General features: G+C 42.5%; 1 protein-coding gene across 3 annotated transcripts in view; it reads right to left on the bottom strand.

Annotated features, from left to right (window-relative positions):
* The window catches only part of Dicer1 (dicer 1, ribonuclease III), a 65,970-nt gene that overhangs the window by 14,532 nt on the left and 28,625 nt on the right, over nt 1–22,813 (bottom strand). For all 3 annotated transcript variants that reach the window (XM_069997644.1, XM_069997646.1, XM_069997645.1), the window contains 14 exons: nt 20,929–21,401; nt 15,285–15,417; nt 13,506–13,748; nt 12,645–12,799; nt 11,193–11,325; nt 9,838–9,913; nt 8,901–9,040; nt 7,138–7,317; nt 6,733–6,946; nt 6,394–6,547; nt 5,200–5,382; nt 4,876–4,981; nt 3,996–4,171; nt 2,042–2,828 (listed from right to left, as the gene is read on the bottom strand). In XM_069997644.1, coding sequence (XP_069853745.1) covers nt 2,042–2,828; nt 3,996–4,171; nt 4,876–4,981; nt 5,200–5,382; nt 6,394–6,547; nt 6,733–6,946; nt 7,138–7,317; nt 8,901–9,040; nt 9,838–9,913; nt 11,193–11,325; nt 12,645–12,799; nt 13,506–13,748; nt 15,285–15,417; nt 20,929–21,401 — 3,153 coding nt within the window. The remainder of the gene's footprint in view (nt 1–2,041; nt 2,829–3,995; nt 4,172–4,875; nt 4,982–5,199; nt 5,383–6,393; nt 6,548–6,732; nt 6,947–7,137; nt 7,318–8,900; nt 9,041–9,837; nt 9,914–11,192; nt 11,326–12,644; nt 12,800–13,505; nt 13,749–15,284; nt 15,418–20,928; nt 21,402–22,813) is intronic.

Here is a 22,813-nt window from a genome sequence, read left to right as displayed (position 1 = left end):
AACCGATACAAGTAAGTGCTGGGCTCCCTTGTGCTATGAGAACAAAGTACCCTAAGGAAGGAAAGCATGTCCAGAGCTGGTGGAAATGGAGCAGAACAGAGTGAAGGGTCTTGGTAACAGGCAGAGAGGGTCTTGGTAACAGGCAAAACTCACAGGAGGCAGAAAGAATCCAACAGGTGAGCAGGTGAGAGAAGAGTATCAGCGGAGGCAGAGGGATGAGTGTGGACAGGGCTGGGCAAGGGCAAAGCATGGAGTAAGGGAAGCAGGCAGCGTGTGGCCAGAGCCCTCCAAGGAGGAGCCCTCTGAACAGGCCTTCTCAGCAATGAAGGCAGGGACAGGTGTTCTGCAGAAACACAGGGGGGGCTGATCCGATGAGTGGACACACTTTGCCAGTGGAAGTTACTGCCTTTCTAACCAAATGGTCTATTCTTACTGAACAGTGCTGCTTCTTTCTTTGTACTCCTGCTCAGCCTTGTACTTCCTTCCTGCAACCATCCCTGTGAAAACTCATTTACTTAAGTTAAGGAGACCTATCTTCCAAAACCAAACTGGACTCCTAAATTCACAATTACCTGAACTTCTCCACATGATATTCCCAGAGGTCTACAACCCCCAACCTTAAATAACTCCCTGCATTCCCACTCCTGCTGCGGTCCCCAGCCTTCCAGCCCACACAGATTCGTGGGCATTCCCAGTCTGTCTCAGGTTCTCTGGGATGAGAGCGCCTGCCCTCCCACGGGCTGAGCACACTTAGTGCAAAATGGGACTGTGGTAGCTGCCCCACAGAGCCCAGCGGGGAGAAAGACTTGAGAGGACATTTGTACAGGGCCCGAGCTATGCCTGGGGCTGGGCAGAATCAGAAGGGAACAGTGAAAACCAAGTTCCTCAAAGCAGCTCTGTGTGGGCTCAATCTCAGCTCTGCCCCTGGCTTGCCACGTGCCCTGGGGCAAGGCAAGGCCAGCCTCCACCCTGGTGCCCTATCTCTGCTCTGGGATAATGAAAGCATACACCTCTCCAAACAGTTAGCTCAAGGGTGTCTGCTGTGGTCACACACAGAACTCACATTCAGCTTCTGCCTTTGGTTGGGGTGTTCTGATGGCTAGTCTGCTACCAGACTAGTATTTTAAGAGATCATCTCACTAATATTTACAGTTCTGTGCTCAAACATCCTTCAAGAGTTCCAGAGCATTCGCACTAGGTGCAAGTCCTCAGCCTGGCTCCGGCTCAGCCCCACCGGCACAAGCCTCTGCCCAGCTATCTTCTATCTCCACACGGCCCTGTGTGGCCCCACTCAGAGCCTATGTTCAGCTCCCTTTGCTCAGTTCCAGTGGGGTGGGGGGTAGGGGACACAGAAGACTCTAAGCTTCCTTCCTTCATGAGCGCCCTCTCTGACTCTCGGGTGATGCTCCTTCCTCTGTGTGCTGGGAGGGTAGTGTTGGCTAAGGGAGCTCCAGCACCTCTTTTATTCATTATTCTCCCACACAAGGTATAGGAGCACACCCTTCCTTGGAACCATCAGCAACTGCTCTCAATGTGGCTTCTTCTGCTCAACACTGGAGGGTACCTGTAGTCTCTCAAGCCCGGGACTCTGCCCTGCAGGAATCCTGGAATGTGGCAGAGTTCTGCCAGAAAAGATGGCATCTCACTACTGTGTCTACCTGTTCCTCCTCCTTGCTCCCCCAATTAACTTCTGTGCCTAGGATTTGGGCCACAAGTGCTTGTACCATGAGGTTTATTCGAACTTATCTGTTGATAAGTAAGCTGAAAATAAACATTCACAAATACTTACAGTGAGACAAGAATACTTGTAAATATATCAGCTAACCCCCAAACCTGAGCTGTCATCAGCAGAAAGCACCTGACCCCTGCTGGCGGCTTAATTCTAGCTGGTCTGGTAGAAGGGTGGGGCAGCCCGAGTGGCCTGAGCAATCTCTGTCCAGAGCGGCACTTGCCCCCCATCTTCTGAAGTTTCTCCACCCTTCCAACCACTTTCAGGCCCACGGACCAATTCCCTGCTCAAGCAGAGAGCATCGCATCTTACCTTTTTGCTTCTCATGTATGAAAGGCGGCCCTCGTGAGCGTCAGGGTAAGTGCAAAAGAGATAGGTGGTGATGGCGTGCTTTAAGAAGGAGTCACCAAGCATTTCAAGCCGCTCCAGGTTGAATCCATCACTGGCATTTGACAGAGTCAAAGCCTGAAGAATGAGCCCAGGATTAGGGCCAAGCGTCCTCGAGGACAGCCCAGCAGGTGGGCCCTGCTCTCGGTCCATCCTGTCCTTGAGTGTATCAACAGCACTGGCCGTAGCAGTGCCAGGCCTCGTGGCCACTGCGGGACTTCCATCTGAGGTAGATTTGTTAGCATTTCCACCAAGGTATTTATTACTCAGTAGAGGACATTCATCGCTGGGCTTGGGCTGGTTCTCATAATTGTATAAATTCTGAATGGGATATGAGGTAGTTGGTTGTACAGGTATTTCCTGCTTGTAGTAATTCAGCTGATTTCCTTGGCAAAAGTCTCTGTTAGCTAAATCGTAACTGCCATTGGCAAGGTTTTTATTGTAAGAAAGACCATTAATTGCTGTCAGATCTGTGGAGACTTCAATCTGGAGCTTACCAGGGGACCCGCCGAGTAGCGTTCTGCAGGGCACAGACATTTGGTCGTGGTTTTCTAAGGAGGTTCTATTAGCACCTTGATGTGCAGCATTTCCAGGGACTATAATTGTGCTGTGCTTACAGTAATGATCATTTTCAGCCGAAGAGGAGTTAGAAATTGAGATGAAGGATTTGCTGTCGATCGATTTTTTCCACCCAAAATCTAAGTTGGGATACCTGCAAAGACATTTTTTTACAATTTTGCAAAAGGACTAGTGATAGCATTTTGAACTAAAAAGCAACGATATGAGAAATACTCCCTAGTTTAGAAGAGAAACAAGTTCTAAGTCAGAATAGGACATAATGTGAAATTCTACACTAGGTCAATTATAATAAGCAGGATGTTGCTGCTTTAATGACTGCCCCAGAGCACAGCACAGTGGTTCAGCAGATCAGGCACGAAAGTGGCCTGCAGGACTCGGAGGCACAGACTTTATGGTGGAACCCAGACCTCTGATCAATCAGCCAAGCAATTCTGGACAACTTTCATTGCTGCTTGGCCTCAGCCTCTGCTTTTGTAATGCAGCCAAGAGCAACTACCACACCAGAGTATCCTGAGAAGTAATGAGTTAATACAGGAATATCACTGGAATATCATTTGAACTGATGTTTCACACTGTATTAAGTACAAATAACAGTATTCACATTGTGCTTAAAGTCCTTTCAATCCTGAGAGCCATCTGGTTTTTCTATTGGGTAAATGAAATTAATTTCAATGGATGAGCAAAAAAACTTCCCAGAATAGTCTACTAATGGGAAGAAAACAGTGAAGACAAAAGTACACACAATATACTTTTATGTTTTTTTAACTTTTTTTTTTTTTTGCTTTTTCTTTTTTGGTACTTGGAATCGAACCCAGGATGTTGTATTTGCTAAGCAAGTGCATTGCCACTGAGCTATATCCCAGCCTGCCCTGCCCTGGGTTTGATTCCTCAATATCACATACACAGAAAAAGCCAGAAGTGGCTCTGTGGCTCAAGTGGTAGAGTGTTAGGTTTGAACAAAAGAAACTCAGGGACAGTGCCCAGGCCTTGAGTTCAAGCCCCAGGACTAGCAAAAAAAAAAAAAAAGAAGAGAAAGGCAGTCTTAACTGTTTGCACTCCCATTTCAATGTCACCACTGAAAAAAGGACATTAATTCTGCCTACCTCTCACCTTCAAGAACGGAGGGCCTGGTGACCCAGAGTGCTGGTGATTTACCTACCATGCCAGACAATGCATTAAACATCTATGTTTTCCTTCAGTCATTTAAGTCAACAGAAAAATAAAATTTTAAGTTGATTCCATTCTGTTGCACGTAGGACTTCACAACCTATGCTCTTTCTGACTACAGCATCTGGCATACCTAAAATCCGCAGGAAGGGATCTGACACCCACGCCAGCATCGCTGGCTGTCTGCGCTCTTAGCTCCTCTGCAGTCAGAAGGCAGTGAAGGCGGTAAAGGATGCTGGGGAGACAAACTGCTTTTCTCCACAGTGATGCTGGAATTGGATGTATAGCACAGAGTTCTGGAACCAGGATCTGTTAGTAAGGAAACAACTGAGTAGATCAATACAAAATGTAAACATACATGATCAAGTGTGCAGGCACAGAATAAAAAAAAAGAAAATTAAGGTTATTTCACACTCATGGATGAGGATAAAAATAAAAAATGCTATAAAAGCTAATTTTAGAAAGTATTTGAAAACAGTAATCTTTCAAGTCTAAGTGGAATCCTTCAAGTCTAAATAGGATTTATGAGGAAGATTTCACAATGTAATTACAACAATGGTCCACAGATAAAGCAAAACTCTCAAAATTTACTGAAGATGGCATGAAATAAAGTCTAAGGGCTGGGTGGCTTCCCCAAAATTATAAATCACCCAGATAATCTGATAATGTATCATTGAAACAGTCTTCAATTAATAAGTAAGCTGAGCACCAGTGGCTCTCACTATAATCCTAGCTACTTGGGAAGCTGACATGGAGAGGATCATAGTTCGAGGCTAACCTAGGCAGAGAAGTTTCTGAGACCCTTCCTCAACCAAGCACTGGGCCCAATGGCATGCATCTTTTGTTCTAGCTATGGAAAGCAGCTGAAAATAGATCACCACCACCTAGCCTGCATTGGACATAAAAATAACCAGCACAAAAAGGGCTGGACATGTGGCTCAGCAGGACAGTGCCTGAGCCCCAGTACCAGCACCAAAAAAAAAAAAAAAAGTATGCCAGTAATAATTCATTACCTGTTTATTCTGCAGACTTTCCCATTTGGCTTTCCTCTTTTCAGCACTGCTTAGAGGAAGTGCTTTTCCCTTCTGATTCAAATGTCGAGGTGTCAAAAGATTAAGTCTACAAAATTCAAAAGGAATTCATCAAACAGATGGAAATATATATGTCATGGTAGTTTTCCAGCTGTGCCTACAAATCACATCTATGGTACTGGCTGACTCCCTCGGCTAGGTTTTGTGCCAATGCCTTCTAATGTCACTGGTGCACAGGGGCACAGAGTAACACTTCTGCAAAGAACACTTCAAGTACAGTGGAAATGGCACTCCTGGAGCTCTTACCTGGAAGATGTGTGGTCTACATCTAGCAGTGGCTGGTTGAGATTGGTCAGGTCAAGGTTATACTTTGTTTTATAATATTCTGCAAATGTTTCATATTCAGGGGAAGGAAATTTACTGAGAGGGGTAAGATCAGTGTAGACATCAGCTACATAAAATCGGTGAGGCTGATCAAAATTGCGGTATCTGAAAGAGAAAATCAATTGGTTGCTTTTTCCTTTAAATCAGCTATTCCTAAAACAACTGGTTTAAAATGGAAATACAAATTATGATTGAGAATTTAACAAGAGGTTAAATATAAATAGCATTAATAAAAACTTTAATTCCAAAGGTGGTATTTTAAATGTATCTGAGACAATAAAAATTGTATTTATCAGGTAAAAACTAACTCACCATTCTCCCCTACTCTGTTATTCTTCTAAAAACTTATACTTTACTAACACATGAAAGCTAATTAGTATTTTAACATGTCTGATCATCAAAACAATACAGAAGACCAGGAATTTCCAAATATTTGAATAAACACTTTGAATGTTACTAATGCAAAACACGAGATGCTGAATACTTGCCACGTAAAATATGTTAAAGCATCTGTGACAATGATAGTCTAGTGATAAATAATGTCTGAAATAACTGAAGAAATATCTAACTGTACCCAGCACTCTAATTCTTGGAAAAGTGCTTTATTTTTTATGGCTCAAAACTCAATAATTTTATTGTGTATTTTTTTCAAAATAAAAAAGTATTATTATCCCCATTGAGCTCAATAACATTATTCCTTATAGAAACTTCAAGAAACAAAATTATTATTCATGAGTGAATTCTGTAATAATATTTTGGGGATTAAAAGGAAGAGATTTTAAGAGGAAAGACTGAGTATAATTTAGCTGATCTGACCTTTATCTTCAGGGTGCTGGGTCTGTTTCTTAGGTGAGTGAACCGCAGAGAACAGCCCAATGGAAAAGACACCTATGTTTCCTATCCACACTATCAACGCTGACATCACTGCTCATACGGCCCCACATCAACAAAGTAGCTTTGAAAACAGAATGTCAGCACCATGTTCCTTCCTATTTAAATGCCTACCTGGAGTGGGTGGCTAGAGGTGTGGCTCAAGTGGTAGAGCACCTGTCTAGCAAGCACTGAAGCCTCAATAGCACCAACATAATCTTGGTAATCATGGTAATAAATACTTACCTTGGAATGATAACTGCATCTTGGTAATCTTCCAATTTAAAAACAAAAGGTGTCTCTTTTGAATACTTTGTACTGGGAATGCCTATTCGAGCTTCAGATTTCTCAATATCTTCCATGAATTTAAAGTCAATATCCAAAGTGCTGGAGTCATTAACTTAGGGGGGAAAAAAAGACTCTTTAACTTGTTAAAATATAATACAGATAAGATTCCTATTTGGGGTACATTGACACATGTCTGATTTAGTTATCATAGTTGGAGGCTTTCCTAGTAAACACCATAAAATGACTTCTGCTCTGTAGCTACTGTGAAGGGACATTGTACTGCCAGATCCTTCTTACCGACATTGAGAGGTAGAACACAGTATGCTGAGTCGGCATCTGTAGGCTTAAATTCGAGTGCAGGTTTTTCAAGCCGAAGAATATGTGAGAATATATACTGGTGAAGTCTTGTGATAAGCTCAAGCATTTGGAGAGACAGAGTGAAACCAGACTTCTTCAGCTCGATTGATATGGTCACCTCTCCAGAGCGTGTATACACAGGAAAGTGAGGAATCTGGGTCAAAAGAAAAATAAAGCAGATGTCAGTCAACAGGCATCTTATTCCAACACAGTAAACTTCAGAAGACAAGGATGATCACTCCTTGGCCTTTTGGCTGAGATCAAATGCACAGAGTAAGCTGTTTTCTACTACTGATTCAGGTGACAGACTAAGGTGAGAGGCCCCTGTGAGCAGGCAAGGCCTACCTGAGGTATAGGCTTGGCAGTCAGTATCCCAAAACATCTTGTGGTGTCTTCCGGAGGGTAGAGCTTCCGCCTTCTGAAGTTGAGCTCATCGGGTAACGGGGTAGTTAACACCATTCCAATCACATACAGATAGCAGGGCTCATCAGGTTTAGGGTAACTATCCCTCAAACACTCAGGAATCTAGAGTTGGAAAGAAACAATGAAGCATTGTGCTCAAATACAAATAGCCTCGATATATTCCCAGGCACATAAAAGGTTAGAAAGTACTCAGGGAAGAACTCTCGATTACATCACTCTGCCACCTGCTGCTGAAGTCAGAGTTTCTCACCTTCACTTCACCTATTTCTTCTGACTAGGAAATTCTTCTGCTTGGACTTCTAACTTACTTACTCACTATAAAATAACAGACTTTATATAAAGATAGACAATTTAAAAAATCACAGCACTCAAAGAGAACCTCACTATCATTTGTAATATATTGTATAATCTCTTCACCTTTTCATATATGTGGACATTACATATATTTTCCAGCACATACACAATCCCACCAGACAGACTGGTGTGTGTCTGTGCATGTCTCTGTATCTGGGATAAGTGGAATTTTATCTCTGGTTACTTCAATGAAACTATCTTTCATTGAACCGAAACCATCAGTATTACTGTCTCATTATCTGAGTAGTTAAATGGTCTTGAATGGTTTCTAAGCTCTCAATACTAATACACCCTACAGATTAGGGACTTGCAGTTTCTGAAAGGCAATGATAAATCACAGCATCCAGAACTCTGGGCCTGAGGCAGCTATGATTAGCAGTCTACCAGCACAGCCAGAATGCATGAGCAGGAGGTGGGCAGAGTGGGCTTCTCCCAACACTGGCTAGCATCAGTGGTGCTGGTCCCTTAAAAATCAGTCTAATAGGAACCCTGGATAGGAAGGAAACAAGCATTTCACACAAAAATTAATACATATATATTTTTAACAAAGAGCTTGGGACTCAGCTCAAATGGTAGAGCACCTGGCCAAGCAGGTACAAGGTCATAAATTCAAACCCAACACTGCAATGAGAGAGAGAGAGAGAGAGAGACAGACAGACAGACAGACAGAAAGGAAGAAAGGAAGGAGGGAAAGAGGGAATGAGGGTGGGAGGGAGGGAGGGAGGGAGGGAGGGAAGGGAAGGGAAGGTGAGAGAGAAAGAGAGAAGGATTTGAATACTGAAAATGCTTGGCCTGGTGCATTATTTTAAAAGAGAAACTGAAAAAGACAAAAACTCCACATTTATGCTAAGTACACAGCAAAATCTTGCCTTTGGGGTTCTTATTGGTAGAAAATATTAACAAATAATTTAAAAATAAATTCTTAAGCCAAGCATGACTGGAACTGAAGTGAGATTCAGAGGTGTTGTTCTGACCTGCAGCCCATGCCTATCTCCTGCTGAAGGGGGATGGTGCGTGCTCTACCTACCATGCCCACCACCCGGGGCACCTTCCACACCCACACAAGTGCTCCTGCCCTAGCCACTGCTAAAATGAATGGAAGAAGGAATATCTGCTCAAGTGAAATAAATCTATTTTGTGTAGAACTGATACACGAGTCCAAGACTCCCTTTGCCAGGCTGGGGGTTGGGGAGAGATTTGACATGTGAGTAAAAGGGCAGATGTGGGAGGGGCTGTGAACTGGAGAGCTGACTGAGGGCCCAGGCAGGAATCTGGAAAGCACCAGGCAGAAAGAAAGGCTGTACTTGCACTCAGTTCTAAGCAATACTAACGGCTTTGGGGTAGCACTGTCTCCGCTTGGTGGAGCCTGGTCTTCCAGGAACACTCGTTTCTTCCTCATCGTGCAAATCGAGCTCTTCTTCATACTTAACAGTCTCTTTCCCAACTGGCATTAAATGTTCATCCAGCTCGCCTAACAAACATAGAATGACAATTAACATAAACAACCCTATTTTGCCTTTCAGATTAGTAAGTACTCTACAGAGCATCAAGTTATGAAGCAGGGAAGAATCATGCAAGCTACAGCACCTCTGCCTGCAATACTGCAAACACATTCACAATGCAACACCACACACTCTTCTCTGGCATTCATATTGTCAATAGGAGCAAGAATGCAATTTTTTTTTCTTCTTTTTGTCAGTCATGGGGCTTGAACTCAGGGCTTGAGTACTGTCCCTGAGGTCTTTTTGCTCAACACTGGTGCTCTGCCACTTTGAACCACAGCACCAATTCCAGTTTTCTGGTGGTTAATTGGAGTCTCACAGACTTTCCTGCCTGAGCTGGCTTCAAACCACGATCCTTAGATCTTAGCCTCCTGAGTAGCTAGATTATAAGCGCGAGCTACCAGTGCCCAGTGGAATGCAAATTCTAAGATTCAAAAATTAAAAAAAAAACAAAACAAACAACTGGAGAGCATATCAGCATACATCCCTTCTAAATAGGAGGTCAGAAAAAAAGCCACACACACACACACACACACACACACACACACACACACACACACACACACTACACACACTACACACACTACACACAAATACACTGAAGGGAAATGGAAATATTTAAGACCTGACCCAACACTTATACAGCAACAACAGCAGTTCCCAGGTCCACAAAACCCCTTAGAACCTGGGAAGTCCTTGAGATACTTTTTGTTTTACATTTCCAATTTAGTTCTATCACAAATGTTTCCCAAACCCATTTACTTACCAATTTTGTGAAGTTTTTCACAGCAGATCAGAGCCACAACTCTTTCAGCCAATCGTACACAGCTCATTGGTGGGCCCTGAAAACGACAAAGCCTTCCATCACATACCTGCAGCTTATGACCACAGCATGCACTCTCTGAGCCTCTACTTCTGAGTTTTTAAAGCTCAATTTACTAAGACCAAGATTCTGATTTTGAAAAATGACAGCAGCAAAGGGTTTTAAAAAGCCTAACTTCCATATCTGAAATAGTCTTCCTTCTTTTTTGTGGTGGTGCTGGGGTGGAAGTCAGGTTTCAAACCTGCTAGGTAAGTGTTCAATCAATGAGCTATATCCTCAGCCCTGAGATATCATCTTTAAAAATCCTGCCCAGAAGCTGGGCATCAGTGGCTCATGCTGCTGAAATCTGAGGATCAAGGTTCAAAACCAGTCCAGGCAAGAAAGTCATGAGAATCTTATCTCTAATTAACCACCAAAAAGATAAAGTGAAGGTATGGCTCAATGGGAGAGCATTAGCCTTGAGCAAAAGAAGTGCAGGGATAGTGTGCCCAGGCCCTGAGCTCAAGCCACAGGTCCAGCATACACACACAAAAATCCAGCCCAGTAAAGAACTAAACTATAAACAAGAGTTTACAATTTTGATAAATATTTCAGTACGATTTTAAAGAATTTTATTCTCATGAATCCACAGACATACAACAAAAGATGATGCTACACTGATATGTAATTATAACTCAGACTCAAGTACTGAGCAGCTTTCTATGAACAGAAACTGCTCATCTATAGAACCTGCAGGTTGGTGCTGGGATCAAAGAAAGGATAAGAGCTACAAAAAGAATGTTATTTGAGTTGTCAGTAACACAGTGAGAACAGTTCAACTACATGTAATGATTTTATGTCACTGTATGTGTTAAAGCCACAACTCAGTAAGGGAAGGTCAGAGGTCATGCAGCCCCATTCCAAGAGGGGGACAACTATATAGTTCATTAAAAATCTGAACATGGGGGCTGGGAAGGTGGCTCAGTGGCAGAGCGCTTGCCTTGCATGCTCAAGGCCCTGGGTTCGATTCCTCAGCACCACATAAGAAAAAAGCCGGAAGTGGCGCTGTGGCTCAAGTGGTAGAGTGCTAGCCTTGAGCTGAAGAGCTGAGGGACAGCGCCCAGGCCCAGAGTTCAGGCTCCACGACTGGACCCCCCCCCAAAAAAAAAAAAATCTGAACATGTAGCTGATTACAAGATAAAAATCTAGTTTTCAAAGTGGATGTCACAATCAATTTTATAACTTGCATGTACTAGAAAAATGAGAACAAGCTAGAAGTGACAAACTAAGATGCACAACTGTTTCTTTTCCACACTTACAACAATGGAGGCGCGAAGGGGCGAGTTAATGGGCAGATAAAGGGTTGAGCAGAATGTACCATCGAGCAACTCCTGGGTTCTACATTTGGGAGCTAGGTGAGTGAATGGATCACTTGGTAGTCTAGCACAGTATCTATGAAGAAAAAAAAGAAAAATATGGGATCCAAGTGAAGGGGAGACAGTGTCCAAAAAAAATAAATGTACTCATTACTTAACGATTGAAATGGTAACCCCTTTGTACAACACCTTAATAATTATATATACACACATATATATATATATATATATATATATATATATATATATATATATATATATATATAGAATAGTCATCAGTTAGGTAAGAACCACCAAACCACCAATGGCTACATGGCCAGCGAGTCACCCTGGGAAACAATAAATCTTATACAGTCCCAGTCTTTGCTTAAAGCGTAAGGAAATGGTCACTTCACAACAGCATATTTTTGGACCTCACTTAAGTGACATGTAAGGGCGTAAGTCCCACGGTAAGACAGGATAAGAACACAGCATCACTCAGCCAGGTAATGGCCCAAACTATACAACCTGGACTTACATAATGTGGACAACATCCTATAGACTCCAGTGGAGAGGCAGACTACAAAATAACTAGACCACAGCCAAGTTTCAAGTCAGAGCCAAATGAGTCTGGTGATTCATTCTTGTGAACTTGGCACTCAGGAGGAGGTAGGAAGATCACAAGTTTGAGGCCAGCTTGGTCCACATAGCAAGATTCCATCTCAAAATAACCAATTAAAACAAACAATTAAAAAAAAAAAACTTTCAAGGTCAAGGCTGAAGAGTGGCTCCTGGCTAAAGGAAACCAGGGAGATGGAAAGCAAGGAGCCCTGGTTTTAGATTGGCTGCACTGGCTACAAAAAATGTGCCTGTGAAAGCTGAATGGCAACTCTGGGTAAGGGGAGACAAGGTTAAAGAAAATCCATGAGTTTGCCCATGAATGAAATCCATCCTGATAGGGAAACTAAATAGGTAAACGTACTTTCTTATGTCTGAGAAATGTTACGTTAGAACAAAATAAATTAGAACATAATCAAAAATACAAAATAATTTATAATAAGAGTATTTCTAATAAAAGACCAAAAGTTCATTTGCTAATGAAAATTGTAGTATTATCTAAATTTTATGGAGCAAATAAAAAAACTAACATGGGGGTGGGAAATCAGAAAAAAAGTTATTTATAAAAATAACTCTAAAAGGAGGAGGAGTACATTGTGTCAGCTTTGTCAGTACTGACAAAGTACTGTACATACTGAACACTGGCTATACACAAAGGCTGTGTTTCATAAAAAATGCCACTTTTCTTTCATCAAAATACTGTGAGCCATAAATGAAAAGACTGGTGACAGTGTAATGTAAGCAACAATGACAAATTTTGCAATACCAGTATTTCCACACCAATTCCAGCTACCTTACCTATTGATATGCCCAATGGCTGTATTGATTGTGACCCTTGGGCCCCCATCATCAGGCCTCAGCACATATGGTGGGAAAATGTCATCATCATCCACAATGGGGTCCACGTCATTCTCGCCAGTATCCACTGACTTGGAACACTTGTTTCTCAAAATCTGGAAGTGTGAAAACAGAACTTTGGATGGGAATAAATCCCTGCTTTGCCATACATTAGCTGTACCTATTTTTAAAAATCTCTTTCAGCTAGGGGTGGTGGTGCACACCTGTAATCTCAGCACTGGGAAGACTGAGGCAGGAGGATGGTAAGTTCAAGTCTACATGGTGAGACCAGCCCCACAAAAATGAAGGTTCTTTTGATATGACATATCAACCTCTCCTGAACACACTTTTGGAACTCCAAAGTCACCTGCTGCAGAAAACTGCAACCACAGAATCCTCCCAGCTCCCATCATGTGGAGACACCTCCCATACAGTCCAAGGTCTACAATGCCACACACACACACACACACACACACACACACACACACACACACACACACACACACACACACACACACACACACACACACACACACACACACACACACACACACACCTCAAGTATAACGACATCACCATACTCCCTCTACAATACAATCCCACCAACAGACACTCTACTGTCCACACTTGAGGGTCCCTTCCCCAGCAATCTCTCTGTGCACTAGTGTTCCAATGGTGTAAGCACTTTGCTAACTGGTGCTGGGCTCTGTGACATACTTCAGTGTCCTGATAAAAGTCTGTGATGCACACTTGTTGGGATTCCTTTGTAGGGAAAGTGCTCCTATCTATTTCCGTGCACACAAACAACAATGAAGATCTTACCTTTTCAATTGCTTTGTAGGTTTTCAGGTCTTCTTCAAAACTTTTGATTTTGTCTGTGTCTGCTAACATTATGTAATTAGAGATTGGGGCCCTTGCCCTTCCTTTAGACTGAACATAGGATCGATACTCTGTGGGCAAATCAAAACGAACCACCAAGTTGCATTTTGGTATATCAACACCCTCTTCTACAATACTTGTTGCAATAAGCAGGTTGGTCTCATGTGCTCGAAACTTCCTAAGTACCTGAAAAATATTAATCAAGAATAGCAATCCTAAAAAAATCTGCCAAAGAAAACAAATCATTATAAAAATTATTAACAATGGTCATTTCTGGCTCATACCCTGGGCTGTATTTCTAAGGTCAGCCTAGAGAAGATTGAGAGCATCACCAAAACACAGGCGCATAGCCACAAGGGCAAAGAAACTGATGTAATGACAGCAATCTTCAACTCAACAGGTGTGGGAAACCCTAGTACCTCTACTTTACAGAGCAATCATGTCCCACCCCACATCACAGAAAGCCACATGCCTCAAAGGGCTGTACAACATCCAACCAACTAAGTGAGCAAACAGCCACTCACTCCTGGGGGTCTGTTCCCCAGTGATGCCAAACTCTGTCACTAGCATCCCGAAGGCACGTGGAATTAAAAATAAAAAAATAAGCTTTGCTTACTCCTGGAACCTTGGGAAATTCTCAAGGAGCCAGAATTCAAACAAAATGAAAGCTTTTACACAAAATTGTGGAGTAATGTCCCATTACTCCACAATACAGAATACTTCTTCAGATAGTCAGATCTATTAGAGCAGTTTACCCCAAATCTGGGCTATTATCAAAACACTGTGGAAAATTCCTTTACCAAGAATTAATTTTGCCAATTTTAAGGTAAATAACAAACTTTCAGTGAAAGTTTTTATTTGCAAGTAAGAACATTATTTTACCTTTCAGCATCTTTATAATGCTATGATGTATAAAACCTTAAAAAGCCAATGGCAAAATAAGGCTAGGTGTTGTGGCACACACCTTTAATCCTAGCCACTTGGGAGGCAGAGATTGGGAATATTGAAGGTCAACACTAGCCTAATACAAAAAGAAAAAGAAAAACTCAACCAATAAGCCAGGTGTGGGGTACACATCTATAATCTCAGCTACTTAGAAGACAAGGACAGAAGGACTAAACAAAAATATGAGACACCTCATTGGAAAAATAAAGAAAAAAAAGGCTGATGGCATGGCGCAAGTGGTAGAGTATCTGTCTAGGAAGAACAGGACTCTGAGTTTCAATTCTAATTCTGCTACCTGACCCCCTGGGGCAAAAAACAAAGACAATACATAGTATTTTTAAAAAGTACCCAACCAATGAGGACCTTTAAAGAAAAAGAAAAGAATACTCTAAGAGATTTCAGCTTGTTGATCTGTAGCCACAAAGTCCTGTTTTTTTCCATGAGATATAGTTGTGTGTGACACAGGGAAATCAATTGTTTACACACCAAATTCATTTACTTAATAGCCACTTTAATTCTGAGCTAATATAACTGCAGTCACCTCATGAGACAGTCAATCTATACATGAACAAGTACCTTATATGGAGGGAGGAAAGGATGAAGGGAGGGAGAGGGGAGGGACAGGAGGAAAAGAAAGAAGGGAGGGGAGGGGAGGAGAGAGGAGGGCTGAGGAGGAGATTAACTGCTAGGGCCCTGGGAGTAGAGTCCAGTCCCTCTGGGCAGCTAGTCAGTTCATGTTCAGAAGACTGATATCCCAGTCGCTGCGAATTGAGTTACCTCTTCCTGTTTTCTGAACTCTGCTTCCATCTGTTTGTTACGAGGCTGATTCTTTCCAATGCCATGTCCAGTTATAAAGTTGCTGCTGATATAAGCCAGCTCTGGATCCTGTTTGCCAGCTTCCTTTATCAATCTAAGAAAATCATACACATTGGGAAGTTAAATACTGTGAAGGGAAACACATTTAAACTTCTGTTTTTAAGGTCTCTATTAAAATTCAAATACATGTACAGTGTAGGGTTTTTTTTATTGGTTTTATTTTGATTTTACCTATATCTACATACCTAACAAAAGTCTTGGTCTTTTTTTTTTTTTTTTTTCCGGTTGTTGGGCTTGATTCTGGGCCTGGCCACTGTCCCTGAGTGCTTCAGCTCAAGGCAAGCACTCTACCGCTTGAGCCACAGCACCACTTCTGGTTTTCTAGTAATTTATTAGAGATAAGAGTCTCACAGACTTTCCTGCCAGGGCTGGCTTAGAACTGTAATCCTCAGACCTCAGCCTCCTGAGTAGCTAGGATTAGTGGTGTGAGCCACTGGAGCCTGGCTCTTTTTTATTTTTTTATTTTAATCCTATCACGCTCCACCAGAAATTGCAGCCCTGTTTTGGCAAACAGATCTTACCCTGCCAAATATAAGGCTGACTGACACTGAGCAGTGAAATGTTTGCATTATCTCCAACTCTTGAGGTGGCAATGGTGACCTAGGAATGTGGCCCAAGATGGGACCATGTTATGAGCTAAAAGCACAGTCCTCACTCGCCTTGGCCTCGGCAGCTACCACAATCTCTCACATGGTCACAGTGACACAGAGAAAGGAGGGATGATCCTGATACTCCAGAGAACAACTCCCACCCTCCACAGGGAAGAAAGCAGGCCAGCTGCTTCCAACAAAAAACAGCTGTTTCTCTCATCTCACCCAGCACCTTGTATCATGGGATACAAACAGAGCTCTTGGGAAAGAAGTGCAGTACTAATACTTTCTGCTCCCCAGGCTGCTAACCAGAGTTCAGCAGAGTATAGATTTCAGCACAACAGTGTCACAAAATTCCCACCAATCCAGTCATGAGAAAAGCTACCCAGGGCTGCAGCCCCTTCCTGCCTGCTCCTCTGTATTAACCCAGGGTGCCAGAAAACCAAACATGGCCTTCTGGCTGAGACATGGAAAAGAGCTACAGGACAGGATCACATTACACGGAGGCCGAAGGGTAACAGTTAGTGCTGCCATTACAGCTATTTTGGAAAGCCCCTCAGTGGAGAACTCAGCACACAGGATAAATGGTTCCACACCTGACTTAAATGATCCCACATGGTTTCTCTGAAGTCACGCCACACCGTATAAATTCCTAATGGAAAATTGCATTCTTAAGTCAAACCACTTTTTCCTTTTGAATACATGAAACAGGCTAATATCAAAGCACCAGGTCTCTGCTGCCCTTAATCGGTAGAACACTGGTGTGTCCAGGCTAGCTGGCGAGTACTCACCCTGTCAGAATCAGAAAGTTCCTCATGTCCCAGGTCTGTTTCATTATCACAGTGGATGTGTGGTGTCAATAGCAGATGACAGAATTATGTGCAAACAAATAATATACCCTAATGCTTAAAACCTGTAACACATCACCTTAGAAACATCATGGACTTCCAAATTTGAATGTAACAGAGGTTCTTTTGGTTGTTTTGGTTGTTTTTTTTTTTTAAACAGATTTCAAATTACTTGTAACTGAAGCAAAGACTTCACCAAAATGTTCAATCTTGTCATTCCAACTAGCTGAGAAATGGAAGGGCGCTCTAGTGCTGGCGTGTCTCTCCTGAACAACACGGGTCCCGCGTGAAAACTGCAGGACTGAAGAGACACCACAGAGGTGCTGACGTCAAATGCTGCCCATCCCGCTAGCACTTAGAGGAAAGCCGTCTCCCTACTGGATGGATTAGGGGATGCCCAGCCATGCCCCAAGACAAAGCCATGGGCTTTGAGAGAGTAAAACCTGCACCCGCCACCCACAAGGAGTTTCACAAAACAAATACAAATCGGCACCTTCTTGCCACCATGGAATGGCTCAAAGAAAATCTCATCTCTTGATATGAGTTGTTCCACAACAAGCCATTTGGTAAATTATCCTGTTTTCTAGTGCACAGTGCTTCTTATCCTATCTATAGACAACCAAGTTAAAAAACAAGAAAGTTCCCATGCATCAGAAATCAATATTTTTGTAAAATTTTATAAAAATGTGAAATGCTTAGATCAGTGCTCATCAAAACCAAGCAAAGACCAACAACTTCTTACAGATAAGAGGAAATGGAGGACAGGAGAGCAAGGAGCTATGATCCCTGGGATGAAAGAGCAGACAGGAAAAACAAAAGAGGAAGGCAGTGGAGTCAGGCACGGTAATCCTAGCACAAGGGAGCTGTAGCAGGAGGATCGTGAGTTCAAGACCAGCCTGGGCTACATAGCAAGACTCTTGTTTCCAAAACAACTAGAAAACAGGAAGGGAAAAAAATGGCAGATCAACATAAGGTCTGAAGTGTAGTCCCTGCATTAAACAATGTTGAGTTTTCTTAGCTGACACATAGAGTGACATGATATAAGCCAAGGAGGCTGGGGGAGGACATGTGACAATGCTAGGCTATCTTACTAGCTTTCCAAAAGTCTCCAGTTATTCCAGAAGAAAATGCTATTAGGAGAAGACTATCTTTTAGATAGAGACAGGAAGTGAACTTGGGCTAGCTCAACATCGGTATCATACGCCACTAATAAATCACCCAGTGATAAAACAAAGTGTCTGGGAGTCTTTTCTGATGCCTGACATCTGCAAATCTGGCTGGGTCACAGACTTTACATGTCTCATTCTGTCTGTAATAGGCAGTGCTGAAGCATTGCTGAGCAACCAATAACTCCTTGAGGTGAATGGTGTGGCAAACAAAAGCAGACAATCCATACTACACACATGCACGCACGCACGCACGCACGCAGCCAATCCTTTATTTCATCAGGAGAGAACAGCCATGCACTGTACAGCTTACACCCACCCCCCCACCCCCCCACCCCCCCCCCACACACACTCCACACACACACACACACACACACACACACGCAGCCAATCCTTTATTTCATCAGGAGAGAAGAGAACAGCCATGCACTGTACAGCTTACACCCTCAAAAAACTGCCCCCTTAACTGAGGGAAGGAAAGGAAAGAATGTGGATTTCAGGAAGTTTTTCTAAGCTTATTAGAAAGCTTACTGGAACAGGACTTCTATTGTATGTCTAATTAGCTGCCCATAAAGTCAACCCTCAGACCGCTCTAGATTCGTTCTGGAACACTAAATGCCAGACACATTTATGAAAGCTGATCACAATTAATCTGATCCTTAGAGTCAATAGGAAGTAGCTGATTGATTTTAGATAAACCTTTTTGGGCTAATAACCCTGCTATGAAAACTGACACGACTCTCCATCCACATGCATAAAGATCAATCCCCAGAATGGCGGGGAGCATTCAGAAACCTGGAGGAAAGAAAGAAAACCAACTCTCATCCTTCCCAAACCCCTGAACATTTGAGTATTTGTGCCATCCTTTATGCCTATAACTGGGCTTAGAAATGTGCAGTTTTAAAAAAAATTTGTTATTATGTGATGTACAAAGTGTGCCAAGATTTCCAACCCCTGAAATGCCTTTCCCCGTTCTAAGAAACAATGCATCTGCTGCCCTGAGCTACTGGCCTCCGCTTGGTGCTTCCCAATGCAAAGCACTGCCTTTGGCACTCAGAGATGCCCAGGAGGCACTGTGAGAACAGAAGGTGGACGCTGGGGGTTAGGATGTTGTTGGAATACTAGAATTATCCCTGCCACTCACTACTAGTTTAACTCAGAGCAAACCATTTTTTTTTTTTTTGTCCATGGCATTTCCTTTTTAAAAATAAAAATTAAGTGGCTTGGACGAGACAGTCATTGGGGTCCCCTTCCAACCTCAAATTTGATTTGAAGGTCATTCCGCACCTGACGTTATTTTATATCGTAGTCGTCGGAAGGTTCAGGCTCAATGACTATGAAAATTACCAGACTGAAAACTGCCAGACGACTACCCTTGAGTCTAATTTCCATTTATTAAAAAAAAAAAAATTAAAACGACTAAACATTCAGAAGCAGTTAAGGAAAAAGAAATTACCTCAGGAAACAAAGCTTAATTTCCTCAGAGATCACTATTTTCAGAAAAGGCACTTAGAGATCAACTTTGGCCAATTAATGGATCTCACTGAAAAGTACATCGTCTTTAAATATAAAATATGGACTCTTTCTTGGCAGAAAGTAATAGAGCATCCAACCCACAAACCCAAAGGACCATACATTAAGTGATCATTTGCCACAAACTGAAAGTGTAGCTCTTTGGATGGGACTACAATCAGAGAAAAATAAGCCTTCACTGAAGATGGAACCCACAATCAATGTGGACTCACTGTCACTGCTGCAAACGTTCTCCCTTCCCATTCAGTAAATGGTAGTACACAGTCTGAACCAAGGCCAACTGCAAGCCTTGTTGCTCCTAATTTTTTCCAATTCAGCCTTGACGACATGAAGCCAACAATAAGTATGCTGGAAATTCTTTCCTCTGCACTTGAACCACAACAATCACCTCAGAAGACTTGTGACTTGGAAAGGTCTCAGGATTTTCCTGCTGCTGGCAAGCAAACAAGCCTATATCTGGTGGGTGTTTGCTAGCTTAAACAATTCTAATGCTATCTACATGGAGAGATTATGAGATCTCAAAGGCCACAAGGCTCAGTCACTAAGACGTTTAATCTACTACACCTTGAGTCAACTGCTACATGGGCCACTCATCCTGGACATGCTTGTTCATCAGATACCAATGGCAAACCCCAAGTGAAATCAGGCCTCCCACACCCACTTCTCAGGTTTCATGAAGTTGCCAGAGTGACCCCCCACCCCAGTCCTATGGGGTAATTTATGGGGGCTTCCTTAGTAAGCATGACTGATTAAGACAAGATTGGCTTCTGACGCTCAACTCACCTCAGCCTCCTCCCCTCCACTAATTCTGTCCTGTTATTCCCAGTGACCAAATGATCCAGAAGCAATCCAGTAGTTGCTAGCCAAAAACTGACTCATTAACATACAAAAGACATCACTTAAAAGATTCTAAGGATTTTAGGACCTTGCTGCCAGGAGCCCAACAATAAAAACATATAGATAACTCAGTATCACAAAACAGAAAAAAATGAGCTGCAATACTCAGATAAAATGTACCTAATAAGGAAAAAGCTTTGTGTAGAACGCTTAATAGCACAAGCCTAAAATATAAAGGCCAATAAATACTTGACTTGAATCTAGTGATAGAATAAAAAGCAAGCAATGCTTCACTAGAATGTAACTTAATTTTTCTATACTTGTTCTCTATTTTAGAGGAATTAAAATGTCAGTCATGTCAAAATAAGCCTTTAGGGAGAGTACCTGTTTCAATAAGCCTCCCTGACATAAGCCTCCGTGCTCAGCCTCACCTGTTCACTGAGGAAGGAACTGTGTAAATGACACTGACGTGGGCACACGCCCCCCTACAGCGACTTTTATGACCTACTGCTTCACAACACAAAAGCTCCCTTATTTCCAGTGCAAACAGACATTAACCTCGGACATTTACCTGTTTAAGACAACTGCTGTATATCTTCTCTCCACAAAAATAATTCCACAGAGAATATTGGTAAATGGAGAAGGAAAATTTGTCTCTGGCTTTTCTTTTTCTTCAATTTCTTCATCTTCATCGTCATCCTCAGAGTCACTCCAAGAAACGTAATTATCCTGATTCCTATTATTATACCACTCAACACTTTCAAACTGCTGCCGCTCATATGGTTTGTATTTGCGCAAGATCTCAAGCAGTTTTATTACTTTAGGGGTTACGAATTTCAGGTCAAGGGAAGCAGGTGAGAAGCTCTCTTCACACAGTGCATGGATTTTCCTCAGGAAAGTGTCTGTAAACAGCAAGAATTTCCGGTGCAGCTCCTCCTGTTCATGTTTGATATACTTCTGAAGCTCTCTTACCATCATCCCAGCCACTTTATCAGCACACCAGGGTCCCAGCACCACCAGCACTTCCCGGCAGTCTGACAGTATCTACAAAGAAAAGTGGAGGAAAGCCAGGTGCTAGCTGATGGTCCAGCTCACTCCATATGCTTTAGCTCCTACTCCAGCTATATTCTAAATGCCCCTTCCAAATCAACTCCACCACCAATAACTACCAACAGTGAGGTCCAGTCTCCAGCTTTGCAGGAAAAAATTCAGATTTTCTCTACAGTTCCATGGATCTATACTTGGAACTAGGTCTTTTTCTAACAAAAATAATGAAATAGTCATTACAAGATGCAAGGCTAATAAGGCTAATAAAATCTAGTAAAGTTAATGTTAGATCTCTGATTTAGTTAGAACCACAACTGAATCCTACCCTTCCTGTCAAATTACTCAAAGAACTGGGCAGGCAGTTTTTACTTTAGAAGTTCTAGGCCTTCAAAAAGAGCACCGCATGGTGCTGGGAATGTGGCTTACTGGTAGAATACTTGTCTCGCAGGCAAGAGGCACTGGGTTTGACTCCTCATAAACAAATATAACAATAATAAAACTTCTTTTTAAAGACACCACAATTTTCCTTGCACTATCTGGTCTTAAATGTTCTATCACAGTGAGTGCTATGAGTGCTGGATGAATGCTGGAAGGATACCTGCCAGCAGTTGCAAAGGTAACTGGAGTACCCCAAACCCACCATAGCACTGTCCTCTGCCTACCCCAAGGGTGGGGCTCATCCTTAAAGATCAGCTAAACCAGATTCTGAGCCTGGAGCTTACCCAGAGTGCCCTACCCCCTATACACATACAACTTTAGATCAGAGCCAAGTTTTAACAGGGGAATTGCATAGCAATGAAAGATACAGTAAGTTAAGTATGGAACAAGCAAGAAACAATAGGGTGAAAAAGTCCAGCCATGCTGCTCTAGGAATAAGCAGCATGGGAGAAATGAAGACTGTATAGAACATCAGCCTTCAGCATGGATGCACACCCACAGAGTGAGGTTCAGGATGAGTCCTGAAGTGCCTTCAAGATCACTGAGGGCTCCTTAGACCCCACCCCAGAACTTCTGACTCATCAGGTCTGAGTGGGCCCCATGATTAGCATTTCTAACAAGCTGAGAGGGTGGGACCCTGCTGCCCTAAAGGATTTCTTCTAAGCCGTACCACAGGGACAACAGGCTCACGTCCAGTTAAACACACCAGAAAAGAGCAAAAGGCTCATTTATTCCAAGTGTCTGGACAAGAACTAATTTAGTTGGCCAAAAACAAGCCAGTAAACACCAGGCCTACTCTTCACACTTATATAACCATGACTGACCCCTATATCTTATGTCCTTAAGTCCTGCAAAGAGGCCTATTCTTAACAATGTAAGATCAAACAGGTAAACCCAACCTTCAACCTAATATGATCTTCTCAATGAAAGATGTTCAAGGAGACAATCAGATGTATAAAAAATAGCATCAC

This window comes from Dipodomys merriami, unplaced genomic scaffold (genome assembly GCF_024711535.1).
Source record: "Dipodomys merriami isolate MVZ:Mamm:240054 unplaced genomic scaffold, mDipMer1.0.p SCAF_50, whole genome shotgun sequence".
In the NCBI taxonomy this organism is placed as follows: Eukaryota; Metazoa; Chordata; class Mammalia; order Rodentia; family Heteromyidae; genus Dipodomys; species Dipodomys merriami.
Note: the sequence above shows the minus strand (reverse complement) of the source record. Positions and strands in the feature narration are given on the sequence as shown.